We start from the raw sequence: 21,329 nt of genomic DNA, 5'->3' as shown, positions 1-21,329 counted from the left end.
CGTCAATGCTCATCAGAGTCGTCGTCGTTGTGGACATGCCCGCCTTCTACACTGCTGATAATGATTGTTATAAAAAAATGGACAACAAATCAATATGCAGACCATTTACTGCATATCCCATATGTACAATTAGCAATATAATCGGCTAATCTATGTTAATCTATAACGGAACTCCAAGCTTCTTGGCTTCGTCCCGAAACATTTCAAGTCGCTCAGCGGCGTACGACTGTTACCCCCGTGACCGGCGGTCAGCACAAGTGTTCATTCACACGTGTAGAGATACAAGAGGCACGTACGAGATAATCGAATTCTGGGACATACCCTTCCTTCTTCGTGGCCAAGGCACAGACCTGTTCTTCAGCTTGAACCAAACCCCACAACGCCCAGTTTATACTGCACCCCGGGCTCCAAATCCTTACTTCACGTTCAAGAGCAGCAACCTTGTCTGCTGGAACATCCTTGCGTTTGCCCACCACTTCTTCGCCGTTTCTTCCGTCAACTTCGACGGACAAGTATGATCGATAAAAGTCTTCACGCTGAATAGGTGTGGGGTAGGGGAAATGAGGAATGAGGGAGTGAGAATGAGTTGGATGGTGGTAATTGGCTCGCCATTCGTGGAAATGGTTGGCGATATCGTACCCACGGGGGTTGGGAGAAGCATATTCAAAGTCAATCACAATATACTTTTTTTATTTTATGTGCGTTAGCAAGCTCATTGGCGGTGACTTGTGGTATACTCACACGGCAATGTTCGGGAGTGTTGGGCGGAAGCTCAACATCGAGGCGTAACAGATTTCCATACTGCGTGTCGTTGTCTGCGTAGCGATAAGCCTCATTTGAAACGGACGGATAAAAAAACTCACGAGCAAACACAACGCCACTGCCCTTTCCACTTTGCGATTCTACAAAGTTCCGGTAGATTGTGACTTCTTCCCGGATACGATGTAAAGAGAAACGCTCTACCCATGCTTCCAATGTTCCGCCGAGGGCCGTCAAAGAGGTGATGACATCTTCCGCTGCTTCAGACCATTCTTTGAGACATATCCATAAAGCGGGCTCCGTAGCGCGACCTTGTTCGTATCCCAAGCGACGCAAGTCCACCGAGTGAAGTTCGCGCATCCGCCGGGCAATGCCACGAGAAATACTGGGGTCGCGTAACTCTTGAGCGGTCAAAGCGCGTGATGGGAAGAATTCCTCGACCCGGCCATTGGTAAAAGTGCCAAAAACTCTGGGGCCAATGCCATATTGAGTACTAAGGACGTGGAGTATACGTAGTTCTTCCGATCGGGAGATGAGTGCCTCAGAGGAAGGGCCATAGACTCTGAAGAGAAGGGTGTGGGGGTACTGGTCGGGAGTGAGCGGTGGGGGGTGGGATGGATCAGATGGAGGAATGGTAGGGGTTAGCAGGGGCGATTCGGAAGGCGAAGTTGGGTTGGGAGCGGGATTGAAAGAGACAAAGAAGACGGCGTTTGTCAAGGCCCCCGAGACTTTTTGAAGATGGATGTTGGTGGGTGTCAAGAGTGTAGAGGACCATCTCGGGACGTGCTGCGCATGTGTTAGACGGTATAGTTTTCCAAGGAACTCACAAGGCGTCGTAAGATGGCTAGGACTTTTTGCTTGAAAACTGGCTGCCGCCATTCGCTGGGGTTTGGTACTGAGCTGGCGCATGAAGACACGATCCATACAACAGACTCACCTGGCATCCACACTCAGCGCCACATGCCGGACGCCTGTGACGCCGTTTTCATCGATCTGGTCAGGCGAGGCAGCGTACTGATCCGTTTTGTCGAGAAGCGGAGGGTCCAAGCTGAACTCGGACAGCTTTGAGAAGCTGCTTCCTGATGTCCTCCTGTGCCTGGGCAGCGGCCTTGATCCGGCTTGGGCGGCGAAGTATGAGTCCGAGCTGTTTCGGGGGGCAGTGGAGGCGAGTGCCAAGGGGGAGAGGGGGGGGCCGGATGGCTCGACGGGGGGACGGGTGGGGGTGACCACCATGCTGGGTGGCGTGTGCAGGCGGCGCAGGGCGGGGCGTGTGAGGGCGCGGAGGGGGGCGGGGACTGTGCGCGGTATGCTGGGCGAGCAGGTGCGGAGCAAGACAGATGCTGGGCGGTGTACGTACGAACGGGTAGCGATCGCGATAATCCATGCAAAATATCCCACGTGGATGTCGCGTGCGATATTAGGCACGTGACCGTCCCATTTAGGCGCGTCGGATGTAAGCGCTGGTCGTCCCGGCGGGATTTGTGTGGTTCCGAGGTGGAGTGTTCGAGACCATTCCGCATTCCCATCGATCTCAGCATAATTCCCGCTCATTGCCATCTCCCCTTTCATATACATATAACTTATCCCCTCTATCCCACACTTCCACCCACTCCCACCATGGCCGCGAACCACGGCGTCTTCTTCCACCCGCCACAGCCACTCTCCTCTCCCTCTGCTCCTTTCTTCACCCCGTCCCGCAAGCGCAGAGCCGCGTCTCCCACCCCAGATTCAGATCCCCTCTCTCCATGGCAGCAATCTGCTTCTCCTACGACTTTCGCAGATACTCCTCACCGTGAGAAGCGTAGACGCCCCAACTTGGCACATGGATTTTCCAGCCTATCCATCTCACCGACAGCCACGCAGTCTACAACGGTTCCTGACCAGCCCCGAGCCGATGACGACGATGAGGGCATTGGCCCTTCAGTTTATCCCAGGAATGACGACGTCAAAGTGGAGGTGTTACCTGATAATACCAACCGTTTATCCAGTTACCAACATCGCTCTCACCGTACCCATACAGACCAATGGGATCCTTACCATCCTCGACCATGCTCGTCTTCGTCCTCTCCTTCTCCAACGACATCAACTGACGAGACGTACGATTCCGATGCCACCTTCACTCGAAATGTCCCTCGTATAAAAAGATATGATGGGACAGCTCAACAGGCGGATGAAATCGTCCAGCCGGATGGTTCGTCCATGTTCACCGGCCCAGATCTGGGCGTTGAGGACGTCACCGGTATTCCTCCACCATTACGGGCAAGGAGACCCAGGGAAGAGGATATCGAGGGGATGGAGCATGCGGGCAAGAAACGGAGGGGGAATGAAATGGATATTGATATGAGCACCATGGACGAAAATACGGAAGATGGGTCAGTAGAGGAAAAGGATAAATTGAGAGGGCGCAAGACCGTGTGGTATGAACCAGAGAAGGACCGTACGTAACCTTATCACATACCTTTTACAATCTTGACTCCTAACATGATGTTGTAGGTATAGTCATTACATCATTATCCGATTCAGACTCCAGATCGTCCCGCTCACCATCTCCTGAAACCGAAAGCAGATACCTCTCTCAACCAGGGGAACAAGGCTTTACAATATCCCCATCTCTTCTCACACACTTGATGAACGTCCATCGAAACAAAGACCTGAGAGGTCCTCTGCAAGATCTACTCGAAAACAATCAAAAGAGTCTTACTCTTTACAGACCACTAGGCATCCCTGCTGACCGATGGAAAGAGTCGATAGTCAAGACGTGGGAGGACGCGCGAAATTACGACGACTCGGGGAGGTTTGAAGAAATTGACGACACTGAGGACTTTGGCAACAACATCCGCTCGACAGGCAACAATGATGAAGGGATGGATATTGAAGGCACGGTACCTGCATGGCAAGGAGGTGCTTGGAATACGGGTGAGGCTGGAATGGGAGAAGGTGGTGCTGTTAGTGGTGACGGAGATGTGGATATGGCTATGGACGTGGAATAAAAATTGTATACCCTGTATTGAATACCAGTCATGACCTAAAATGCATGTTGCCATTAGTACATTATTGGTCGTGTGACCACTCTGAAAATTGCTGCGGTGTATAAAAGGTCGGACCCGTCAAGGCGGGCGGGGCAGAGACGTAGTTTTGCTCCGGCTGATCATCTCCTTTGTCGAAGACTTCATTGACAACAAAACAGCATGCGCTTCAGAAATAGTCTTCCGTCTTGCCTGCAAACAGCCCTGCCCTCGCCTCTTCACACAAACATGGCGCGAACGAATCCAAAGAAATCAACTCAAAACGAGAAGAAGGACTGGGGCGAGGTGACGCCGGAAGCGGTTCAAGCTCTCTGTGTGCGTTTTTTTCTTTTCTCGGTTTCTTTCAAAACAGTCATTTCATTATTCACGGAAAACGCTGATTTCATTACCAGCTCGCCAATGCACCACGTAGCTTGCTATATCGTCATCCGGTACTACGGCGAATCTACCTTGTGATATTCGTACTCACCACCTTGCTCACTCTCCTACCGCTTTGGTCTTTGCTTTACCTTCCGCGCTCCAATCGTCCCCGGCGGTCATGGACTTTACAACGTTGTTTACGCGTGCGCTGGAGCCGAAGACTATGCGGCGTTGTGGCTAGATGCGAAATAGATTATCTTGGTAGAGACTTGAATCTGGATTTGGTACGTGCTTTGATTTCTTATCAAACGTCGTCGCCAAAGAATCAGAGTTTAACACTCAGCCCATCCGAAGGATCCGATGCGATTATCGCACTCCCACCCAATGACAGTCCCCCCTGCCCCATTACATCTCCTTCAGGGGCACCCAAAGGAAATGCTAGAGCTGTTGCACCAATCACGAGGGTCTTGGGACCCTCATTTCATCTATAGAGCCAACAGGGCAGCTACAGGCGCGTGGGGCGCTTGGAATAGTCGAGACGAGAAGGAACTGTCTAAAGAATACGGATTTGAACCTGTCAAGGCTTTTTGGTTCACCGGGGAAAAGGGCGCACCAGACGAGAGTGAGCTCTATCAGGACACAAAAAAAGGAAGCTTGATACACTGACAATACCAACAACAGAACCTAAACCTCGCCAAGATGGCGGCCCGGTTATTCTCCATTTCCATGGCGGCGGATATCTTTGCGGCACAGCAGCCGAAACAGACTTGACTTCCTCCATCTGCAAAGCTCTTGTCAGTTACTCGCCCGTCCATCATATCCTGTCGGTAGACTATCGGCTAGCACCAGTCGGACCTTGGCCATTACCTCTACTCGATGCGATCTCCGCTTATCATTATCTCGTAAAGATAGAGGGAATACCAGAGCAGGATATCGTTATTGGTGGCGATTCAGCTGGCGGGCACCTTGCGATGGCGTTGACTCGGTGGTTGAGGGATGAAGGCGATCATGTAGGCCTCAGTATGCCTAGGGGCATCGTTCTCATGAGTCCATGGGGCGATTTGGGATTCACCAACGCGTGGGGTGCGGACGAATACAAGTACAACGCAGACTCGGACACTGTAAGTTTGCTTTTCCTGAAAAAAGTGGACCATTTTGGCTAAAACGGTGTGGTCCATAGATTGACGACACTTTTGGGCCATTTGCTTGCTCACTGCTTCTTCGTGCTCTTCCCCTATCCATTCTATATTCCTCGCCATATCTTTCACCCGCGTCTTCCACCTTATCGGCCACAAGTCTATTCAACAATTTCCCACCAACCTACATTGTTTATGGCGGAGCAGAGCGGCTTGCGAAATCGACGGAAACGTTATACTCGCGAATACAGCTGGCTCGTCGAGCTGCCGACAAAGTCCTTGTTCCAGACAGACTGTTCGCGAGCCCAGATGCGGTACATGACTTTGTGATCTTTCCATGGATGGCGAGAGAGGCCTCACAGGTGTACGAAGACTTGGATAAATGGCTGCGAGAACTCTTAACTACTGATATATGTAGTCCGGCAGCGGCTTCAAAAGAGTCCTTGAAGCAACCGAAGAAAATCACAGATCAATGTCGACTGACTAGGCAAAGAACATTGGAAAGCCTTAGATCTCACAAATCCCCACGAATGTGCGCTGCGCCTGATTCTGGAATGCTCGAGCTGGTCCAGGACATGCAAGAAGAGGGAATGAGGTACGGCCAGCCATTGAAAAGCAAGAGTCAAGAATTTCAACTGACTTCAGCATGATATAGCATGATTGAGATACCCAAACTCGACCTGGGCTCGACCGCTATCACCTGAAATATAAATTGTCCTGAATCATTATGTGCGCGATGCGTTCGCAGTTTTATCCTGGACGTCTGATTATCATATCTCCCACACCATTTACACCTGTAGCTGGAACTAGATGTATACCTTCACTGTAATCGGTACAACATAACAACGGTTTAACTTAGTACCCATCAATCACACTAATGCGAATGCTGCGATCGTAACCAATGCTAATAACTTCCCATCCTCCAGCTTCCCCGGGGATGATGCAGCAATCTCTGACAACTTCGCTTACTGCTTTCCCAGAATTTGAAGTACCATGAACCTTGACGCTAGATCTAATCTCCCCGTTCAAGGCGATTAAATTAAGGAAACCGTTGTGCGTTGTTGTCCTACATCTGTGTCAGTGCCCAAAGAAATCGTACCCTGCTTCATGACGTACACTATACCAGAGCCGTCTGGTACCCATGCCATTCTAGGCAAAACATAGTCATCTCCACCGGACCCAGTCCACAAACATCCCAGCCTTTCAGTTTCCTCTGGTTCAACACCATACAACAGGATTCTTTCTCCAGCGCCTCCCTTGTGATCTCCTGTCTGGCAAGCGACCATACGGCCAGAGGGATGGAGAGCCATGTTGAGCACAGAAAAGCTCACGTGGGTGTCCATCGGGTGAGGATTGAAACTTTTGGTTTTGATCTGCCACTCATCGTCGGGCGGACATGATTCGGAAGGTAAACGGACATAATAGAGCTGATAAGAAGATCTTGTTGTATACATTAACCAGGTTGAATCCGGGTGGAAAAGAATTGCTTCGGGATTGGCGTCAACTTGTATCCGATGAACTTCCGTGTACTGCAAATCAGGTTCACATGCTAACGACCAATGATCGGTGTCATCTAAAGGAATGTCATCCTCGTGGGTGGGCGGGGGAAGCGCTGATGACGTCGCAGCATAAACGACTATATGATGATCATAAGACGCGGTCGCCATAAAGTGTCCGTCGGAGGAAAACAGGACGCGCACAACGAATTTGGTTGACGAGAACGTTTGAAGGGTTTTGCAAGTCAAAATATCCGTGAGTACAGTTCTATATTGCGACTTTCAGTTTAACATTGGTCTAGGCGTCTTTGAACACTTACGTGCCATCCATAGAGCCTGTCAGAAGATACCGCTGGTTTTGAGGGTGGAAAGCGAAAGTCAAGATGGCAGCGCGGTGTGGTTGCAGAACTTTATTCACCTACATAAGTTGGTGGATGAGCCAATCATATAATACAGAACAGCCAGAAGGTCATACACACTTCTCCAGAGCTGTAATCTATTATCTTTAACGTTTTATCTACCGAAGTAGTGACAATGTCCAATGAACAGGACGTTCTGTAACTGTTTGATATTCAGTTTTAAATTTCGGTTACGCATGCTGTCCGGAAGGCTTACATAGCGGAGGATGTATCAAATTCTCTGCTTGGAACATTCACGGCCGCCACTGTCAACAAATTGGCTGCGGACACACCATGAAATCCTCTGTCCGTACTTCTCAAGCCCACTCCTGCACTAAGTTTAGCTTTCATCATGTCCTTCAATTTCCATCCTTTCCAAGTTCCATCGCGCGCGGGCGCATCAATATCGCTCTCATCAATCGTAGCCATTGCCAAACTGGTGGCTAACTGCTGAGATGACCAGTCTTCTACGACAGTGCGAAGGTCTGGGTTCGGGGGATGGGAAAAGTCGGGAGCAGCAATCTGTGCAGCTTGGAGAAATGGGTCCAGCGCCGTCGGATAATGGGTGGCGAGATAATGGGCAATCAAGGCCGGGATCCGGTCTGTGGCTGAAGACATGGTGAAGACAAATGCGGAGGCCAGATGGATGTCGTTCGTAGGGAGGCTTCTTAACCTCTTGACTGCGATGCCTACTGAATGATGTTTCTGACTAGAGGCGGGTTGCCGGCCAATCGATAAAAATGGACCAGAACGTAAGGCCAGTGAATATTTAGGATCAAATAACGTTGACACCTGAGTAAAGATGGATTGGGAAGATAAACGAAGAACTAGAACAAAAGAGAAATCGTTCTTGCATCCACTATTTCTTGTCAATCATCTCATCGATAGTGAAACCGCGGAATGCCGCTTTATTGCGGACGCGACGCGACACATCCTGCAGTCATCGGTCGGTGAACTCCGATATCATGACTTTAATTATTAGTAAAGAACGAAGCATCAATATATACACGGCCTTGGAGGTTGTACAGTACGAGTACTATCATTTTATTGCCGAGTCCCATGACAGTCAAGCAGAATGCCAGAAGGCTTCCATAACGAAGTCTAAATAGTGTCATAAGGTCATTCTTGAGTGGCATACGTCACATTACTCCATTGTCTGCGACTTTGTCACTTGTACTAACTACTATCCCTGTTGCAACTGCTCTACATTACGCTACTTCACCAGGTCTTTCTGGCTTCCAATGTAAGCTGTGATGAGGTGTCTGTCCGTGTAGATACCGATATTCTCAGGTTTTGAATATTACCATATATTGGTAGGGCTGGCGTCATGTGAATACAAGAGTATCAAAGATCCAGCCCCTTCTTCTCCTCAAAGGGGCTCTGCAAACCACCTTGCAACAAAGAATGTTGAATTGGAATCCCACCAGGCTTGACCTGATATTCATTTCCGTCTCTTCGTTTTGCTTTCTTAAAAGCCGGCTGGTTAAAGTCACGCCCATTATTAGTTCTTCTCGACTTTGATACTGAAAGTTTCATTGAGGGTTGAAGGCTAAGTGGCATTATAGATGATTGGGCCGTGGAGGGCTGAGGTGTCGAAAGGAACATCTTCTGCGAGGAATATGGAGCAGCGTTCGCCACAGAATAGGACGAATTTGATCTGATTAGCCTGGCTGGAGGCTTCGACGATGTTTCGGAAGTACTTTGGGAAGTTATGGATGTCATAGGCTGTATCAGGTTGATTTTCTTTTCATATTGGTGAGTTCCGATTGCTCGTGTAGAGGATGATGCTTGTTCGCCCCTTGCTGTGAGAAATGTTGTTCCCCTATCGTCTTCCTCCAGATTTTCATCTTCCATCTGGAGATCTGCCGCAGTGAAGCTCCGACCCCTTTGGAGAAGACTAGATGGTCGAGAAGATTTTGAATTACACCTCCTAAATGCTCGTGAGACTGGATTTGCTGGAATTAAAGGTTCAGATGATGTGACTGAATGCGATTGTGGTCGGAGTGATTCGATGGCTAAATTAAGTTGTCATTAAGCAAGGGCTTAAAGCCAAAATAATGAGATTATGATGGCTTACCGATAGGTTGTTGAAACATTATGTTCGTTTTCTCGTCCTGGGCGCTGGATTGCAGAGATGAAGAAAGCCTAACAGCGCTCTCAATACCTTGTTGAGACCTCACCTTATCACGGACCTACCTGAGAGCACGACCTAGATGGTCCTCTGAAACTCCTTCTGTTTTCTCCTGATCAAGGAAATCCATACTGTCCATCCTTCTTAGACCTGGGCGATGATTCCTTATTTCGCGAGGGAGCTTTCGTTCCTTTACATCGCGTCCAAACCTGCTTTGCTCTAATGCTATTTGGAGGACTTTAATCCTAGTTTCTTGCCATGTATGGGGCCAAAGCTGCAGCTGATTATCACCATGCGTGGCAGTTTGTCCGTCAACAGAGGCATGTGCAGCTATTCCGGGTATAGCAATGTAATCGGTTATTTCATCAATGACAGCGGATGGAGGAAGAGCATCCGGAGGGAAGGGAACCGAAAAATCCCTTGCTGGTCGCGACATTACCTTGACATTATCAACTTTTTGTTGCCCACCATATTCGCTGGTAGATACTCACAAGCTTGATGAATTCTTCTTCTTCTGATGTCCAAACACCACCGTTGAGCTCATCGCCTCGAGATTCAGCACCCTCGTCTCCACCAGAAATCGTGTAAGATACATTCTTCAAGTTACTGGCGGCGGCCGAAAATTGAAAGTACTGATCGTAGAGTTAGCTACGTCGTGAAGGATTGGAATGTGACAGCCTACGCTATCCTGATCCAGCGGTAAAGGCGTATGGGGGTCTTCCGAGGTCTTATCCCTGAAAATTGTGTCCCTTCTGATATGTCAGCTGGACAGATTACCGTTGATCGGAAGAAGCTTACTTGGCAGCTTCAGTAACGAGACCAACAGGCAGTGTCTTGGGGTGCATGAAGGGCTGAGGAAAGGCAATAGCCATTCTTATTTCTGCAGATACTGAGAATATAGCGAAAAGGTTAAAAGGCCGCGACGCTGAAGGGTGCAGATACGCGTTCAACCGACCGACCACTATTTGTACCGGGCCGACAGCTGCTGAATGAAGAATGACGTAATTATCATTTAGGTTTGACAGAGCGACGCGACGCGTCGTAATAACGTTTGATGCCCTCAGTCCGTGAATAATAATCATCGATCAGCAAGCTTTTTGTAATTGTTATTGCTGTTCCTCCTTTTTGGCAACCTGATCCTTTGTCTTTGTTTGGCAGTCTGTATGTGTGTAAATGCTAACCCAGTAACTTCATGTCCTATTGCATCCATCAATTCTCAACGAAACCGCAAATTGAGATAAAGAAAGACATCGCGCCCGTCAATACACTCACATTGTGTCACTTCACCAGACTTACAGGCACATAATTACCCTCAATTCACCATGACGAGCAGTGATACAACAAGCAAGGCCACCCAGAGTTCCAGTCACAAAGGTAAATCATCAAAGAAGGTCGCTGAAACTGCGCCCGATAACAGGAGCACGAAGCCCAAAAAAGCAACTGCAACATTGGGTCAAAATGTTGAGAAAGCCTATGACTCCATTACTGAATCTTTTGGAGGAGTAAGTACACAGTCCCAAGCAGTCCCATATGGAGCCATGTTGACCCATCAACCAAGGAAAGACAGATAAACAAATTTGCAAGTCAATTAAGAAGCTAAAAAGGTACTCCTAACTGACATTGCGCACTCAATTAATTAGATACAGCACCACAATCCTATATTCTATGAGTTTGTAGAGAAAACGTTATTTCCAAATGTGGCAGTTCGTAACAAAGCCAGCAAAGTTTTGTTCAGTATAATAAGTATTGGAATACTGCAAGTGTGGGTCACACGTTGTGCTCTTCCATCCGATATTAACAGCCCAACATGCTGTACTGACTCCCCTTTTGATAGCATTGTACCCATATTTCGGTGGCCTTTAACTTTATTGGCTTCTTTTCTGCAATTCACATTCCTGTATAGCTCAGGAATCAAGCAGCTGCGAAAGGGTTTCGCCAGCAGTCAAAGTGCAGCCAAGGTCAAGTCTATTCTTACAGTTTACGTGGTAACGTCTACTTTACAACTTGTCCCAGGCTTTATCTTTGATACCCGTTACCATTTTGGAGCATTGTGGGATTTTTTCTTACCATTTGTCCTATTTATTGTCCCATGGAAGGATGCTCCTGAACAGACTCTGGCAGCTTCACTATGTGACACTCTCTTCGCCACGCTCTCCACAAGCATAGGAACTCTATTCGCCCCCATCTTACCTGATCATGATGGTCAAATCACGGTGAGTGTTATCGTTGCAGATCCAATTAGGCTAATTTGAGCAGGCCATGCTTGCATCTGTCACTGTGGCATTGATGTTGTAAGTCTGATTAGGACAACTTTGAACAATCCGACCAAGAGGGTGATGGTATTGTAGCTGGGCTGGTTATCTGGCGGCCCAAGCTGCCTTCTTCATTGCCTGGGCTTTTGTTGGCTTGTCCACAGTCAATGCACTTGGACAGCCTTTGAAAACAAAGGAAGCCAGCTCTGTCAAATATTACAAACAAATGACTGTCTGGCATAATTTAATGGCTATCTGGCTGTGGAGAATCTTGATTTCAGCCATAGAGGGCATCAACGTACCTGGTATTGCTTCAGCAACTGGCCTTATCTTACACTTCGTGCCTACTTTCTATCTATGGGCAACTGTCTTTATGCTTTCTATGCTTGTGACAAAGAAGTCAGCAGATCATCATCATGTGCGCTTGATCATCATATTAAAAAAACTCCCACGCTCACATGCTTTAGAATGCTGATACATGGTATGCGAGATGCCTTACAAGATCTAGAACCATTACCAAGTAGAGGTAATCTAATCTAATCTGGCAGCACAATGCAGTGAGGTTCCATTACCCTCTCCAACTTCAATTACATTATCATCAGCCATAGCCTATATTTTGCTGCCCCTGTTAATTATATTTATACGAGATGTCTCCACACGATGGCTGAGCTCAGATCTAGCTGAATTGGGTAGTTGAGGTTGGTAAAAAATTTTGGATGGTGGTTTTGTAAAATAATGTTTCATCATTCAATTATGCAACATCACAGACAAAGCATCCAATGAGTAAGCATCACATATGACAAGTCCAAGATGATGGCTAGATATGAATCTATAACAATTAGCTAGATGTTCTATGCTAGATGTTCTATTTTAAGATACAATTGATTGTGTCACACTCCCACACCACACGTATAATGACGAGGCCGCCTCCGCTTTACAAAGTACTCTTCCCTTAGCAGGTATATGTTCTCGATATATTTCTCGACGACCTTAAGCCTCCTCCTCTTCGCTCTCGTTCTGTACCTGCTTTGCCTGTTTTCCTCCGGACATGATCTGCTTCATATCAAGTTCTCTGATTCCTAAGCCTGATAAGAGAGTGATCACACTCAGGACTACGGTACAAATGAAGACAGCGTGTAGACCTTTCTGATAAGATGCAATCGCGATGGACTTGAGAGGCTCTGGGAGATAGCGAATAGAAGCAGACGATTCTCGGATCGACGCAATGATCTGTGGAACAATCGTTGTCCTAGATGTCAGAAAAAAGCTCGATCTCTTTGGTGTGCAACTCACCTCTTCTGCATTAGGACCTCGTATCCTCTTTTCCAGTTCCCAGGTCAGAACTGCCTGAGTCAAAGCTCCAGACAAGGCTACACCCAAGACTTGGCCGATGGTACGGAACACATAGGACACTGAGAGAAAGTAGGTCAGATCAAAGGCAGGAAATACTTTTCGTAGCCATAAATGCTCACAACTGGTAGCAATGGCGACATGCTCAGGCCCGACATCTGCAATAAGAGCGACGATGGTCAAGGTGGTAACAGCCCCCATGGCAAAACTGGTGAATGACATGTTCGTCCAGAGCATCCACCTGAGATGTGGCACTTGTGATCAGCTTCTTCGCGTGTTAAACGTTGACCATGATCCAAAGAACTCACTCAGATGTACCAAGTCTCCAAGTGGAGATCAAGAAGCAACCAATCACTCCAAAGCATGCACAAAAAGTGTTGAGCCAGTAATATTTATGAGTTCGTCGAACAATGAGTCCAGCGCCGAGAGAGCCAATCACGCCGACGAACGAGTTTGGAATAAGATGAGCGCCGGCGTTGGAAGCGGACATTTGTCGTACAGTTGTAAAGTAGAGAGGGACACTATATAGCTGTTCGAGAGAGACTATTAGTCAATGGTATCATTACCGCGCAGGAATGGAGGACTGACATAGTCAGGGGACGAAGGCGGAAGTACTTACAATAGCAAAGTTGGCCACAGACAACACAAAGTTATTGATAGCAACCGCAACCGGAGTTCGACTGACCAGTAGCTCAAAAGGCATGACGGGCTCGGCTGCCCATTTGAGTTCTACAAATAGGAAGAGGACGAATAAGACAGCACTGGTGGCGAATAGGCCGATCATGATCGGATCAGACCAGTTGTACGCATTTGTTGCAGTAGAGTTAATATTGAGCGAGATGGCGATCAGAGCGGCGCCTACCCATCCGGCAAGTAGGAAACATCCCAGAAAGTCGATCCGCTTGAAAAGCTGCATAGCGGTTTGCTTAACAGCCGCAGGGTTAGGTGTAGCGGCACCTGAGCTGGGGCGTGATGGGACATCATATCGAACATTGGAATGGACAAGATAGCTGGCAAAGAGGAGAACAGGAATCTAAGGACGGATAATGTAAACTTAGAATTTTTGCGTGAGAAATATGTTGAAAAAACGTACCTGAACCCAAAAAGCCCATCGCCAATTGAGACAATCGTTGATGAGAGCGCCGATGGGAGCGCCGAGACTACAAATCACAGTGTCACACAGAGAATCGCATTTCATGACAACTGAGCAGCTTACCCCATTCCGCTACCGAAGGCAAGATTGGCAAGACCTTGGAAGATACCTCGATGGGTGCTGCATACATGGAGTTAACGAATTGGCCCTCACAGGATAGAGTTACCGAAAACGCGATGCTCACATAGGGACGATGTCGCTCATGATGGTACTTCCAACTATTCCAATGGTCAGCTTCATTCCACTTCGGGGAGCCATTTTCGTCCCGGAAAACCCACTTATACTGAGACCACCTCCACCCATACCGGCTAGTGCACGAGCAGCAATCAAAGCCTCCATAGAAGGAGCAAACGCGCACAGAAGATTACCAGTTGCTACGCAGTGACAGTTGCAATCAGCTTGATACCTCAAAAAGCTATTAGCGGGTCATTGAATGCCTACTGAAGATTGCAAGCGCAAGCAGCATTGAACCCTGACGACCAATAATGTTACACAATCGTCCGTAAATGGGAGTGAAGCAGCAGACTGAGAGCATACTACGAAGGCGGCGTGGAATATAAGCATACGCCGTCCCTTCTTGCTTAGATACGACTCACTATGATGTACCGAGCCATGATGCCAAGTTGGTCGCTTTGAACGATGAAGATATGGGTCCCAGCAAAGTAGCGACTGCATCATATCACTCAGCCAACTAACTACCTTTGCAAAACAACGGATGTGGCGGAAAATGTTCACACTCACCTACGGTACCGTCGAAGGCGTTCAGGAAAGAGGCTATCCACATCGAAGCACACTAACGTGATGATCATTGTAAGCTTTTCGCTAGCCATTATTCTCATACAAGAACACAAGCAGTATGACCAACCAAGATCCAAAATCGACGGGCGTTCAACCCTACCCTGTTGTAGCTCAATTTATGTTCATCGGTAGTCTCGATATCTTCAGAATGGTTTGGTTCGCTATAGAGCGTGGTCCCAGGAGGGGCGGGAGCCGGTTGCAGGAGTCGTTCTCTCTCGCCGAGAGTCATTGTTTCCAGTACTTTGTCCCGGGGAAGGGTGAATGTCAAATTGTTGACCAGCGAAAAAATATAGGAGCTGAGAAGACAAACGGACTGGGGAAGGACTAAAAAGAGGAGTCCCGTATCAACAGGATAGGTAGAAAGGTCAGAATGAGGAATTGCGAGAGAAGGATGATGGACAAACTGCTTCTTTTGGCGTGTCATTCATTACTTTTGCTTATCTCTCTGCCTTTCCTCACGCTCCCTCCTCCTACTGTGACGACGAACCGATTCGGCGCGGCGCTTCTTCTTCTGTATCGGTTAACTCCGACGGTTGAAATTGATTTTATTTGATTGATTATATTTGTATGTTTCCTTCTCCCAAATACTTCCATCCATTCATCCATTGTTGAAGCGGTACTAAGAAAGCAACCCCCATGCAAAAGTCTGTCAAATTACTTGCCTTCAAATTCTTTTCAGTCGTCGACATAAAGGGTGGCGCTTTAGGACTGTGCGATGTACCGTAGAATTCAGCGGAGTGTACAGATACCACAGATTTTACACAACTGTTCTTTGCGATGCTGCTGCTGTCATGTACTTCAAGTTGAAGCCACTGATCTACCAAATATACATGCGAAACAGTGACGGGATTCAATATATACACTGCATCAATGACCACCACGAAATTTATAGCACATCAATCAGGCAAATGTGCAGGGTCGATACCAGACACCCTTCCAGAAGCCCCTTGATCTAGGCCATCAAGCTCTTCCATATCCTCAGAATCTAGCTCAAAGTTGTAGAGATCCTTGTTAGCTTCAATTCTCTCCGCCGAACTAGCCTTGGGGATGGGAATAAATCTTTGGGAATTCTGTCAGACCGACTGATTCCTTCTGCGCCAAAAGCTGGTGCACTCACCCTTTCTGCAAACTCCATCTCAGCAGGATATGAGCCTCAGCTCTCTCATGCTTCTTAGCAACCTTGACGACGACTGGATCCTCGAACTTGTCCTTTCGGATCCTGACTAATGGACAGAATGCCTGCAGGACGATGCCCTTTTCAGAACAATAATCGACGACTTCGCGTTGCTGACACCAAGGGTGAAGTTCTAGCTGATTCACGGCCGGTAAAGGTCCAGGAAGTGCTTCAAGATGTTTTACGTTGCTAGAGCATTGAGTGTCAGGAACAAGCAAAAGGAGCATAGGACGTAAAGTCACAAGTTTGATACCCCAATATCCTTCACCCAACCTTCCTTCTGAGCCAGAGCCAATCCTTTCCAGTGAACGGCCCGGCCATCAGGGTCCGGTCTAGGGTGATGGATAAGCATAAGGTCGAGATATTCTTTTCCTGAACCCGATTGATCCAACCTCAAGACAGATTGGTGCGCTTCTTGGCAGACCTGCTCCGGAGTAGGCCTCTCAATTGAGCCATCAGGTCTAGGTTGCCATTTTGTGCAAATAAATATTTGGCTTCGAGGTATACCGGACTTTGCGATACCTGTACCGACCTCTGGTGGAACAATGTTCTTGAATCAGACAAACAACGCTTTAGTATTGAGAAAGGATGTCTAGATTTACCCCGCTCATTCTGATACTGCTGCGCTGTGTCAACTGAAATTGAAGAAAAGATATGTCAGTCTTGGCTGTCTCATCGATGTTCACAACAGTCTCTCAGTCAAGGAGGCTCACCCATCAGATAGCCGACTTTCATGGCATGCTCGACGGCGTCGACTGCTGTCTGATCCCTGAGACCCCCCGAACCAAGCCCCAGACGAGGCATCTTGCGACCTGTACGAAGGTTTACTGTACTCTCGTTCGTCAAACGTGGCATGATACAGGAATAAGCTAGAATGAGGTGAAAATGATAAGATAGCGGAAAAAAAAGATCTCACTGGATGAGACACATATATAAGTGTGAAAGTACGCCTGGACGGATCCGCTTTGCGTGTGATCATATTATGTAGTATGAATTAAGAATGATCTCCACCCGGGCCGCTCGATACCGGCGGTGAGTGCTCGGCTTTAGTGGTGAAGTGAAGATCTCCTGTGCTCAAATACCGGGTCACAAGAGATTGAGAGGCTTCAGGCAACAAGACGTAATAAGACAGTTGCAGTTGTCCGTTGGAAAGACGACTATCATCGATGAGTAGAGTATCTCGACGATCGCTTTTCTGACGACGAGCAACGGAACATCGTGAGGATCAAGTAAGCCCAGTATCAGAGAAATTAAGTTGCGGTTCCTGGATTTACATTAAACAACCATAGGGTGAGAGAATTAATCGTGTCGAAGACGTTTAAATTACACGACGAGTATTCACCCCATGCAGATAAATGCTGACAAACTTCGAAGTAGACCAACCAGCCTGATGTAACCTGTAGTACCACACCTAAAAGCTAGCAGCAAACTGGTTCCCTTTGCCGCACGCAGATACCACATGTGAAAATTCCGTCACCACTCACTTTCTGAAAGTTGTTGGCCGTACCTATGCACGTACTACTCGTAGTCTCCTCACAGCTGCAGTGTACTAAGAGTAGTTGGATTGGGAAGATGGGGTTGTGCCTGGTCTATTAATTAGGAAATGAGGGACCGCACCTTAGGCTTCCGGCCCGGGTGGGGGGGCGTGCACAGGGGGCTTGATCCTTGTGCGATCCTCGGGATGCGATCTTTGGATAAATAAGATCTCCGTGCCCGGCCCCGTGCCCGTCGGGGCGGAGTCAAAATGAACCCGCAAAATGTGGTCCACCATGCTGTTATATCCTGTTTTTTACATTTTAGGAACATGGGAACTATTTCGGACACCCCCCCTATTTCTTTTGGGACACCCCCCCTCCTTCTACTTTGGGTAATTTTGACAGAGCAGCCGATAGATAACACCATGGACCCTGCAGTGCATCCCTGAGGCCCTTATGCCTGTTATTTACGTAACTAAATGTTCTTTTTCGTGCATAGTAAATTCAGTCCTCTAATATTATAAACATCTATTCTTCTTGTGACATCTATTCCTCTTTCGACATCTATTCATTCTTCCTTCGCCTTCATTCCCAGCTATGTCGATCTCTCCCTCGCTGCATTATAATACTATCCTCCTGCGATCGAATGCTCGCATCCTTGCCCACATTATTCTCTAAGTTGTATTGGTAAATTTGAGGAGATTGGAGATTATTGTATCCACTAACAGAAGGGTAATGATAGGGAGTTGGGGCTTCGGAATGATTGTGGAATAATACTTGGTTGTAAGGGATATACTGGGTAGGAGGCACATGGTATTTTGAAGTTGGGTAATGCTGTGGAGCAGGGGGATAGTATTGTGATAATGGTGGATAGAATTGGGAAGAAGGGGGTAATTGGGGGACCGAGGGTTCAGGAGGAAGATGCTGCATTTGAACAGCATGTGACGGATATATTTGAGAGGGGGCAGGATATTGTGACCGAGAATGCTTTTTTGGACGAAGATTGGGCTATAAAATATGTAAGCGCAAGGTCATCGAGTTGGGCTAATCTTTGAATGAAAGGACCAACTTCATTCGGTACCTCGACAAGATCTTCCTCATTTCCTTCCTCATCATCGCTATCTGGGACAAGAACTCTTCTGTCTTCACCTGCATTCTCAGCTTCTTGGTTTTTGTCGACCCTTCGAGACGCTTGAACACGCGCACAGTCTTTGGTATAGTGAGTGGAACTTTGGCAGTGTTTACAGCGCCCTTTTTTTCGCTGGGTCAATCCAGCCCCCATAATTCTTTCTGACTGAGTCAAGTACCTTCCTGAAGGTGCCGACATCCGGTCTTCCTGCAACACTGGTGGATTAGGGGCCTTCCTTCCCCGCTTGGTGCTTAAAATGGGTGGATCGAGGATAAGTTCTTGGTCCTCACCGAAGTCAAATACATCATCCAGCCGTATGACTGATGTATCTGGGGTGCCAACAAGTCTGTTAATATGGTCAAGGTATCTTTTGAGACTTGCGGCAGACCCGAGACGCCAGTGAGGATGAATGTGATCCTTTTCAAGGTGTCTTCTTTCCCGGACGAAGCTAATGAGACGATGGGCGCAGGGCAATCCATGGGATTTTGTAAACGAGCCACTGCACGGGTGTGATTCTTCAAAGTCATCGACACCTTCATCGTAATCACCCAAATATCTTTTGGCCAAAGTCAACTGCTCAGCAAGAAGCTTCATTGCAGCGCGGGATATGGAGCCTTTTAACTAAACAATTATATCAGCACGATTACAAAAAGGACAGAAAGAAGGAAGGAACATACCCGAACAAAAGTACTGGGAATATGTGTAGCACACCTCGTTCTCTCGAGCTCAATTCTTTTCAAAATTTTCAACCACTGCTGATCAAAATACGTACTTAGAGACCCAATGACAAGCAGAAGATCACCGTACTTGGTGTCAATTGATTTCTTAAGAGTTGCGTGCTGACCTTCTAAGCGTGAATTACCGGTTTGTCCGAAGTGAAGTTGCTTGTTGATATAGGCATGTACAAAGCGCTCCTTGATTTCATCCAAACCCCGGATATACGAGATCGCTCGAGCATATTTCTGACCAGGATAAAGTTCTTCCATCTTCCGATAACCTTCCTCAAGCTGCTCATCCGATTTTGCATGTACACAATACCGTACCCAAGCTTTGCAGAAATTCGAGACAGCCATGACGATGTTCTCTTCGTCAACGAAACAGGGCCTTATATTGCTTTTGACATTTTCTTGAAGATGCCAGAAGCAGGAGAAGCGGTAAGCCTTGGGGAGGACAGACATGAGAGCGTTGATGAGTGCTGGGTCACGATCGGTAATGACAACCTTGACATCCGGTTTGCCGACAAGTTCGAAGAACGAATTGAGAGCTTGGGTATACCAGTTTGTGGTTTCACGCAACATCAAGATGACTCCTGCAGTGTATGTCATACCTGTCGATGTGGATCCGACGATATGGAGCATGGGCATCCGGTACAGGTTCGTCTTGTATGTGCAGTCGAAGAAAAGGACTTCGGGAAATCGGTGAATCAGTGCGCGAGCAGTTCGCTTGGTGTAAACCAAACCAATGAGTTCATCGCGTGTGTTGACAAACGGACGATGGAGCTCATCATTGCTCACTAATTGCCGAATACAAGCAGCACTTGCACTGGAGCCAGCACGGAGATCTGCACGACGACGAAAGGCGAGACGATGCAAGTCTTCCGATGTCAACATTACCGTTGGGAAACGCTGAGACATGGTACTGATGATGGAGGGGAATGGAGTCCGGCTGTCGATCAACGTGTTGATCAGCTCTTTGGCTTCAGGCGTCCGCGAAGCACGCCGAAGAAGTGCAATTCCAATATTGGCGACAGGCGGATGATTGTGCGAGGCATTCACGACCTTCCAAGTCCAACATTTGTCTCCACCATGCTCTTTTACCTCTGCCTCTGCCATCTCCCAAGCCACAGCAGCAAAAGGGCATCCATTTTTTACGGTCTGTATAGTCCTAATGCGCACATCTTTGAAACTGTCCCCTCGTGTGCAGCGATACTCGTCTCCAAAGATGCACGAGTATTGTATCAATTCTCTGCCCTCTTTGTGAGTTTTCGTTGGCTTCTTCCTTTTGCTCCGCCTAATAACAGCAGCGAAGCCTTGTGAGGCTGCGTAAGCCTGGACAGCGCCTTTACACTCATCTTTAGATTGGTAGTACGCTTGCTCGTCGAACCCAGGGGTAGAGATCATCTCGTCGTCGTTGAAGGAGTCAATGGGAGCCTGGATAATGTCATCCTCACTATCCTCTTCGTCGGCAATATTGGAGACTTCCGATGAATCCGAACCTTCCATGGCATGGAGATTACCTTCATCAAAATCAAACGCCATTGATTGATGTCCCGAGTATATTTCGGCCTCTGGGACGCGGATAATAGGAGAAGGTGGGCAGATACCGGGTTGGGGAGAAAGAGGATCCGAAGAGTGCAAATCAGTCGAAGCCATGATGTTTTCGAATACGTTATAAGTTTCTTAGGAGGATGAAAAGTATTTAAATGACAGCAAAAAGGAGGCGCGTTATTAGAGAAAAAAACGCGTTTGTTGTTCGTTACTTTTGTAAAATGTTGCAGTCTGGCGCACGCGACAATATCATCTGAACTAATTACGTAAATAACAGGCATAAGGGCCTCAGGGATGCGCTGCAGGGTCCATGGTGTTATCTATCGGCTGCTCTGTCAAAATTACCCAAAGTAGAAGGAGGGGGGTGTCCCAAAAGAAATAGGGGGGGTGTCCGAAATAGTTCCCTAGGAACATCGCAATTTCCC

The 21,329-nt window shown here is 47.7% G+C and overlaps 8 protein-coding genes and 2 pseudogenes across 9 annotated transcripts; 4 read left to right on the top strand and 6 right to left on the bottom strand.

The window, feature by feature from the left end:
- Positions 1-102: 102 nt before the first annotated feature.
- Positions 103-2,040, bottom strand: CNI01400 (choline kinase, putative). Its single transcript, XM_572982.2, has 6 exons — positions 1,697-2,040; positions 1,587-1,641; positions 864-1,545; positions 742-815; positions 297-683; positions 103-226 (listed from the first exon to the last, which is right to left on the bottom strand). Exons 1-6 carry the CDS (start codon positions 1,990-1,992, stop codon positions 161-163), a joined length of 1,560 nt encoding a protein of 519 aa, XP_572982.1. The 5' UTR covers positions 1,993-2,040; the 3' UTR covers positions 103-160.
- A 243-nt stretch (positions 2,041-2,283) lies between these two features.
- On the top strand, positions 2,284-3,807 carry CNI01390 (expressed protein). The gene is made up of 2 exons (XM_572971.2): positions 2,284-3,196; positions 3,253-3,807. Exons 1-2 carry the CDS (start codon positions 2,377-2,379, stop codon positions 3,747-3,749), a joined length of 1,317 nt encoding a protein of 438 aa, XP_572971.1. The 5' UTR covers positions 2,284-2,376; the 3' UTR covers positions 3,750-3,807.
- A 105-nt stretch (positions 3,808-3,912) lies between these two features.
- CNI01380 (endoplasmic reticulum protein, putative) lies at positions 3,913-6,112 on the top strand. Its single transcript, XM_024657798.1, has 6 exons — positions 3,913-4,100; positions 4,178-4,429; positions 4,500-4,767; positions 4,827-5,266; positions 5,326-5,876; positions 5,937-6,112. Exons 1-6 carry the CDS (start codon positions 3,948-3,950, stop codon positions 5,983-5,985), a joined length of 1,713 nt encoding a protein of 570 aa, XP_024513567.1. The 5' UTR covers positions 3,913-3,947; the 3' UTR covers positions 5,986-6,112.
- Positions 5,967-8,034, bottom strand: CNI01370 (expressed protein). Its single transcript, XM_572979.2, has 5 exons — positions 7,393-8,034; positions 7,257-7,338; positions 7,098-7,195; positions 6,398-7,045; positions 5,967-6,347 (listed from the first exon to the last, which is right to left on the bottom strand). Exons 1-5 carry the CDS (start codon positions 7,791-7,793, stop codon positions 6,137-6,139), a joined length of 1,440 nt encoding a protein of 479 aa, XP_572979.1. The 5' UTR covers positions 7,794-8,034; the 3' UTR covers positions 5,967-6,136.
- A 250-nt stretch (positions 8,035-8,284) lies between these two features.
- On the bottom strand, positions 8,285-10,227 carry CNI01360 (expressed protein). Its single transcript, XM_572784.2, has 6 exons — positions 10,105-10,227; positions 9,989-10,055; positions 9,798-9,938; positions 9,372-9,745; positions 9,253-9,320; positions 8,285-9,190 (listed from the first exon to the last, which is right to left on the bottom strand). Exons 1-6 carry the CDS (start codon positions 10,176-10,178, stop codon positions 8,520-8,522), a joined length of 1,395 nt encoding a protein of 464 aa, XP_572784.1. The 5' UTR covers positions 10,179-10,227; the 3' UTR covers positions 8,285-8,519.
- A 212-nt stretch (positions 10,228-10,439) lies between these two features.
- Positions 10,440-12,325, top strand: CNI01355 (hypothetical protein). The gene is made up of 7 exons (XM_024658731.1): positions 10,440-10,809; positions 10,874-10,885; positions 10,947-11,068; positions 11,141-11,519; positions 11,563-11,597; positions 11,655-11,976; positions 12,026-12,325. The coding sequence occupies exons 1-7, from the start codon at positions 10,765-10,767 to the stop codon at positions 12,080-12,082; spliced, it is 972 nt and encodes a 323-aa protein (XP_024514404.1). The 5' UTR covers positions 10,440-10,764; the 3' UTR covers positions 12,083-12,325.
- Positions 12,310-15,321, bottom strand: CNI01350 (transporter, putative). Its single transcript, XM_572860.2, has 13 exons — positions 14,927-15,321; positions 14,803-14,854; positions 14,658-14,730; positions 14,503-14,597; positions 14,340-14,435; positions 14,246-14,279; positions 14,125-14,181; positions 14,002-14,068; positions 13,528-13,941; positions 13,217-13,437; positions 13,031-13,149; positions 12,852-12,970; positions 12,310-12,788 (listed from the first exon to the last, which is right to left on the bottom strand). Exons 1-13 carry the CDS (start codon positions 15,281-15,283, stop codon positions 12,549-12,551), a joined length of 1,944 nt encoding a protein of 647 aa, XP_572860.2. The 5' UTR covers positions 15,284-15,321; the 3' UTR covers positions 12,310-12,548.
- A 349-nt stretch (positions 15,322-15,670) lies between these two features.
- Positions 15,671-17,175, bottom strand: CNI01340 (oxidoreductase, putative). The gene is made up of 5 exons (XM_572858.2): positions 16,747-17,175; positions 16,636-16,668; positions 16,276-16,567; positions 15,977-16,222; positions 15,671-15,918 (listed from the first exon to the last, which is right to left on the bottom strand). Exons 1-5 carry the CDS (start codon positions 16,886-16,888, stop codon positions 15,756-15,758), a joined length of 876 nt encoding a protein of 291 aa, XP_572858.2. The 5' UTR covers positions 16,889-17,175; the 3' UTR covers positions 15,671-15,755.
- Positions 17,176-18,017: 842 nt separating this feature from the next.
- CNI01320 lies at positions 18,018-21,055 on the bottom strand (annotated as a pseudogene). Its single transcript has 3 exons — positions 19,315-21,055; positions 18,578-19,258; positions 18,018-18,516 (listed from the first exon to the last, which is right to left on the bottom strand).
- Positions 18,054-21,043, top strand: CNI01330 (annotated as a pseudogene).
- Positions 21,056-21,329: the final 274 nt, after the last annotated feature.

This window comes from Cryptococcus neoformans (assembly GCF_000091045.1).
Source record: "Cryptococcus neoformans var. neoformans JEC21 chromosome 9 sequence".
NCBI lineage: Eukaryota > Fungi > Basidiomycota > Tremellomycetes > Tremellales > Cryptococcaceae > Cryptococcus > Cryptococcus deneoformans.
This window is presented reverse-complemented; position numbering and strand designations above follow the sequence as displayed.

Excerpts from the sequence above, each read along its gene's own strand:
- CNI01370 (XM_572979.2), bottom strand. The coding sequence starts at position 7,793 with ATGTCTTCAGCCACAGACCGGATCCCGGCCTTGATTGCCCATTATCTC. Across the intron at positions 7,196-7,256 it reads TAGATTACAGCTCTGGAGAA|GTGAATAAAGTTCTGCAACC; the intron begins GTGTGTATGACC and ends CAACTTATGTAG. Across the intron at positions 6,348-6,397 it reads CCAGACGGCTCTGGTATAGT|GACAACAACGCACAACGGTT; the intron begins GTACGTCATGAA and ends ACACAGATGTAG.
- CNI01390 (XM_572971.2), top strand. The coding sequence starts at position 2,377 with ATGGCCGCGAACCACGGCGTCTTCTTCCACCCGCCACAGCCACTCTCC. Across the intron at positions 3,197-3,252 it reads GTATGAACCAGAGAAGGACC|GTATAGTCATTACATCATTA; the intron begins GTACGTAACCTT and ends ATGATGTTGTAG.
- CNI01355 (XM_024658731.1), top strand. The coding sequence starts at position 10,765 with ATGTTGAGAAAGCCTATGACTCCATTACTGAATCTTTTGGAGGAG. Across the intron at positions 11,069-11,140 it reads AGTATTGGAATACTGCAAGT|CATTGTACCCATATTTCGGT; the intron begins GTGGGTCACACG and ends CCCTTTTGATAG. Across the intron at positions 11,977-12,025 it reads AGTCAGCAGATCATCATCAT|AATGCTGATACATGGTATGC; the intron begins GTGCGCTTGATC and ends CACATGCTTTAG.
- CNI01350 (XM_572860.2), bottom strand. The coding sequence starts at position 15,283 with ATGACACGCCAAAAGAAGCAGTTTGTCCATCATCCTTCTCTCGCAATT. Across the intron at positions 13,942-14,001 it reads GATGGGCTTTTTGGGTTCAG|ATTCCTGTTCTCCTCTTTGC; the intron begins GTACGTTTTTTC and ends ATCCGTCCTTAG. Across the intron at positions 13,150-13,216 it reads TGGAGACTTGGTACATCTGA|GTGGATGCTCTGGACGAACA; the intron begins GTGAGTTCTTTG and ends GCCACATCTCAG.
- CNI01380 (XM_024657798.1), top strand. The coding sequence starts at position 3,948 with ATGCGCTTCAGAAATAGTCTTCCGTCTTGCCTGCAAACAGCCCTGCCC. Across the intron at positions 5,267-5,325 it reads ACAACGCAGACTCGGACACT|ATTGACGACACTTTTGGGCC; the intron begins GTAAGTTTGCTT and ends TGTGGTCCATAG. Across the intron at positions 5,877-5,936 it reads ATGCAAGAAGAGGGAATGAG|CATGATTGAGATACCCAAAC; the intron begins GTACGGCCAGCC and ends AGCATGATATAG.
- CNI01340 (XM_572858.2), bottom strand. The coding sequence starts at position 16,888 with ATGCCACGTTTGACGAACGAGAGTACAGTAAACCTTCGTACAGGTCGC. Across the intron at positions 16,568-16,635 it reads GCAGTATCAGAATGAGCGGG|AGGTCGGTACAGGTATCGCA; the intron begins GTAAATCTAGAC and ends TTGTTCCACCAG. Across the intron at positions 15,919-15,976 it reads AGATGGAGTTTGCAGAAAGG|ATTTATTCCCATCCCCAAGG; the intron begins GTGAGTGCACCA and ends GAATTCCCAAAG.
- CNI01400 (XM_572982.2), bottom strand. The coding sequence starts at position 1,992 with ATGGTGGTCACCCCCACCCGTCCCCCCGTCGAGCCATCCGGCCCCCCC. Across the intron at positions 816-863 it reads CAGTGGCGTTGTGTTTGCTC|ACAACGACACGCAGTATGGA; the intron begins GTGAGTTTTTTT and ends ATCGCTACGCAG. Across the intron at positions 684-741 it reads ACACTCCCGAACATTGCCGT|TATATTGTGATTGACTTTGA; the intron begins GTGAGTATACCA and ends AAATAAAAAAAG.
- CNI01360 (XM_572784.2), bottom strand. The coding sequence starts at position 10,178 with ATGGCTATTGCCTTTCCTCAGCCCTTCATGCACCCCAAGACACTGCCT. Across the intron at positions 10,056-10,104 it reads CTCGTTACTGAAGCTGCCAA|GGACACAATTTTCAGGGATA; the intron begins GTAAGCTTCTTC and ends ACATATCAGAAG. Across the intron at positions 9,746-9,797 it reads AAGAAGAATTCATCAAGCTT|GTAATGTCGCGACCAGCAAG; the intron begins GTGAGTATCTAC and ends GATAATGTCAAG.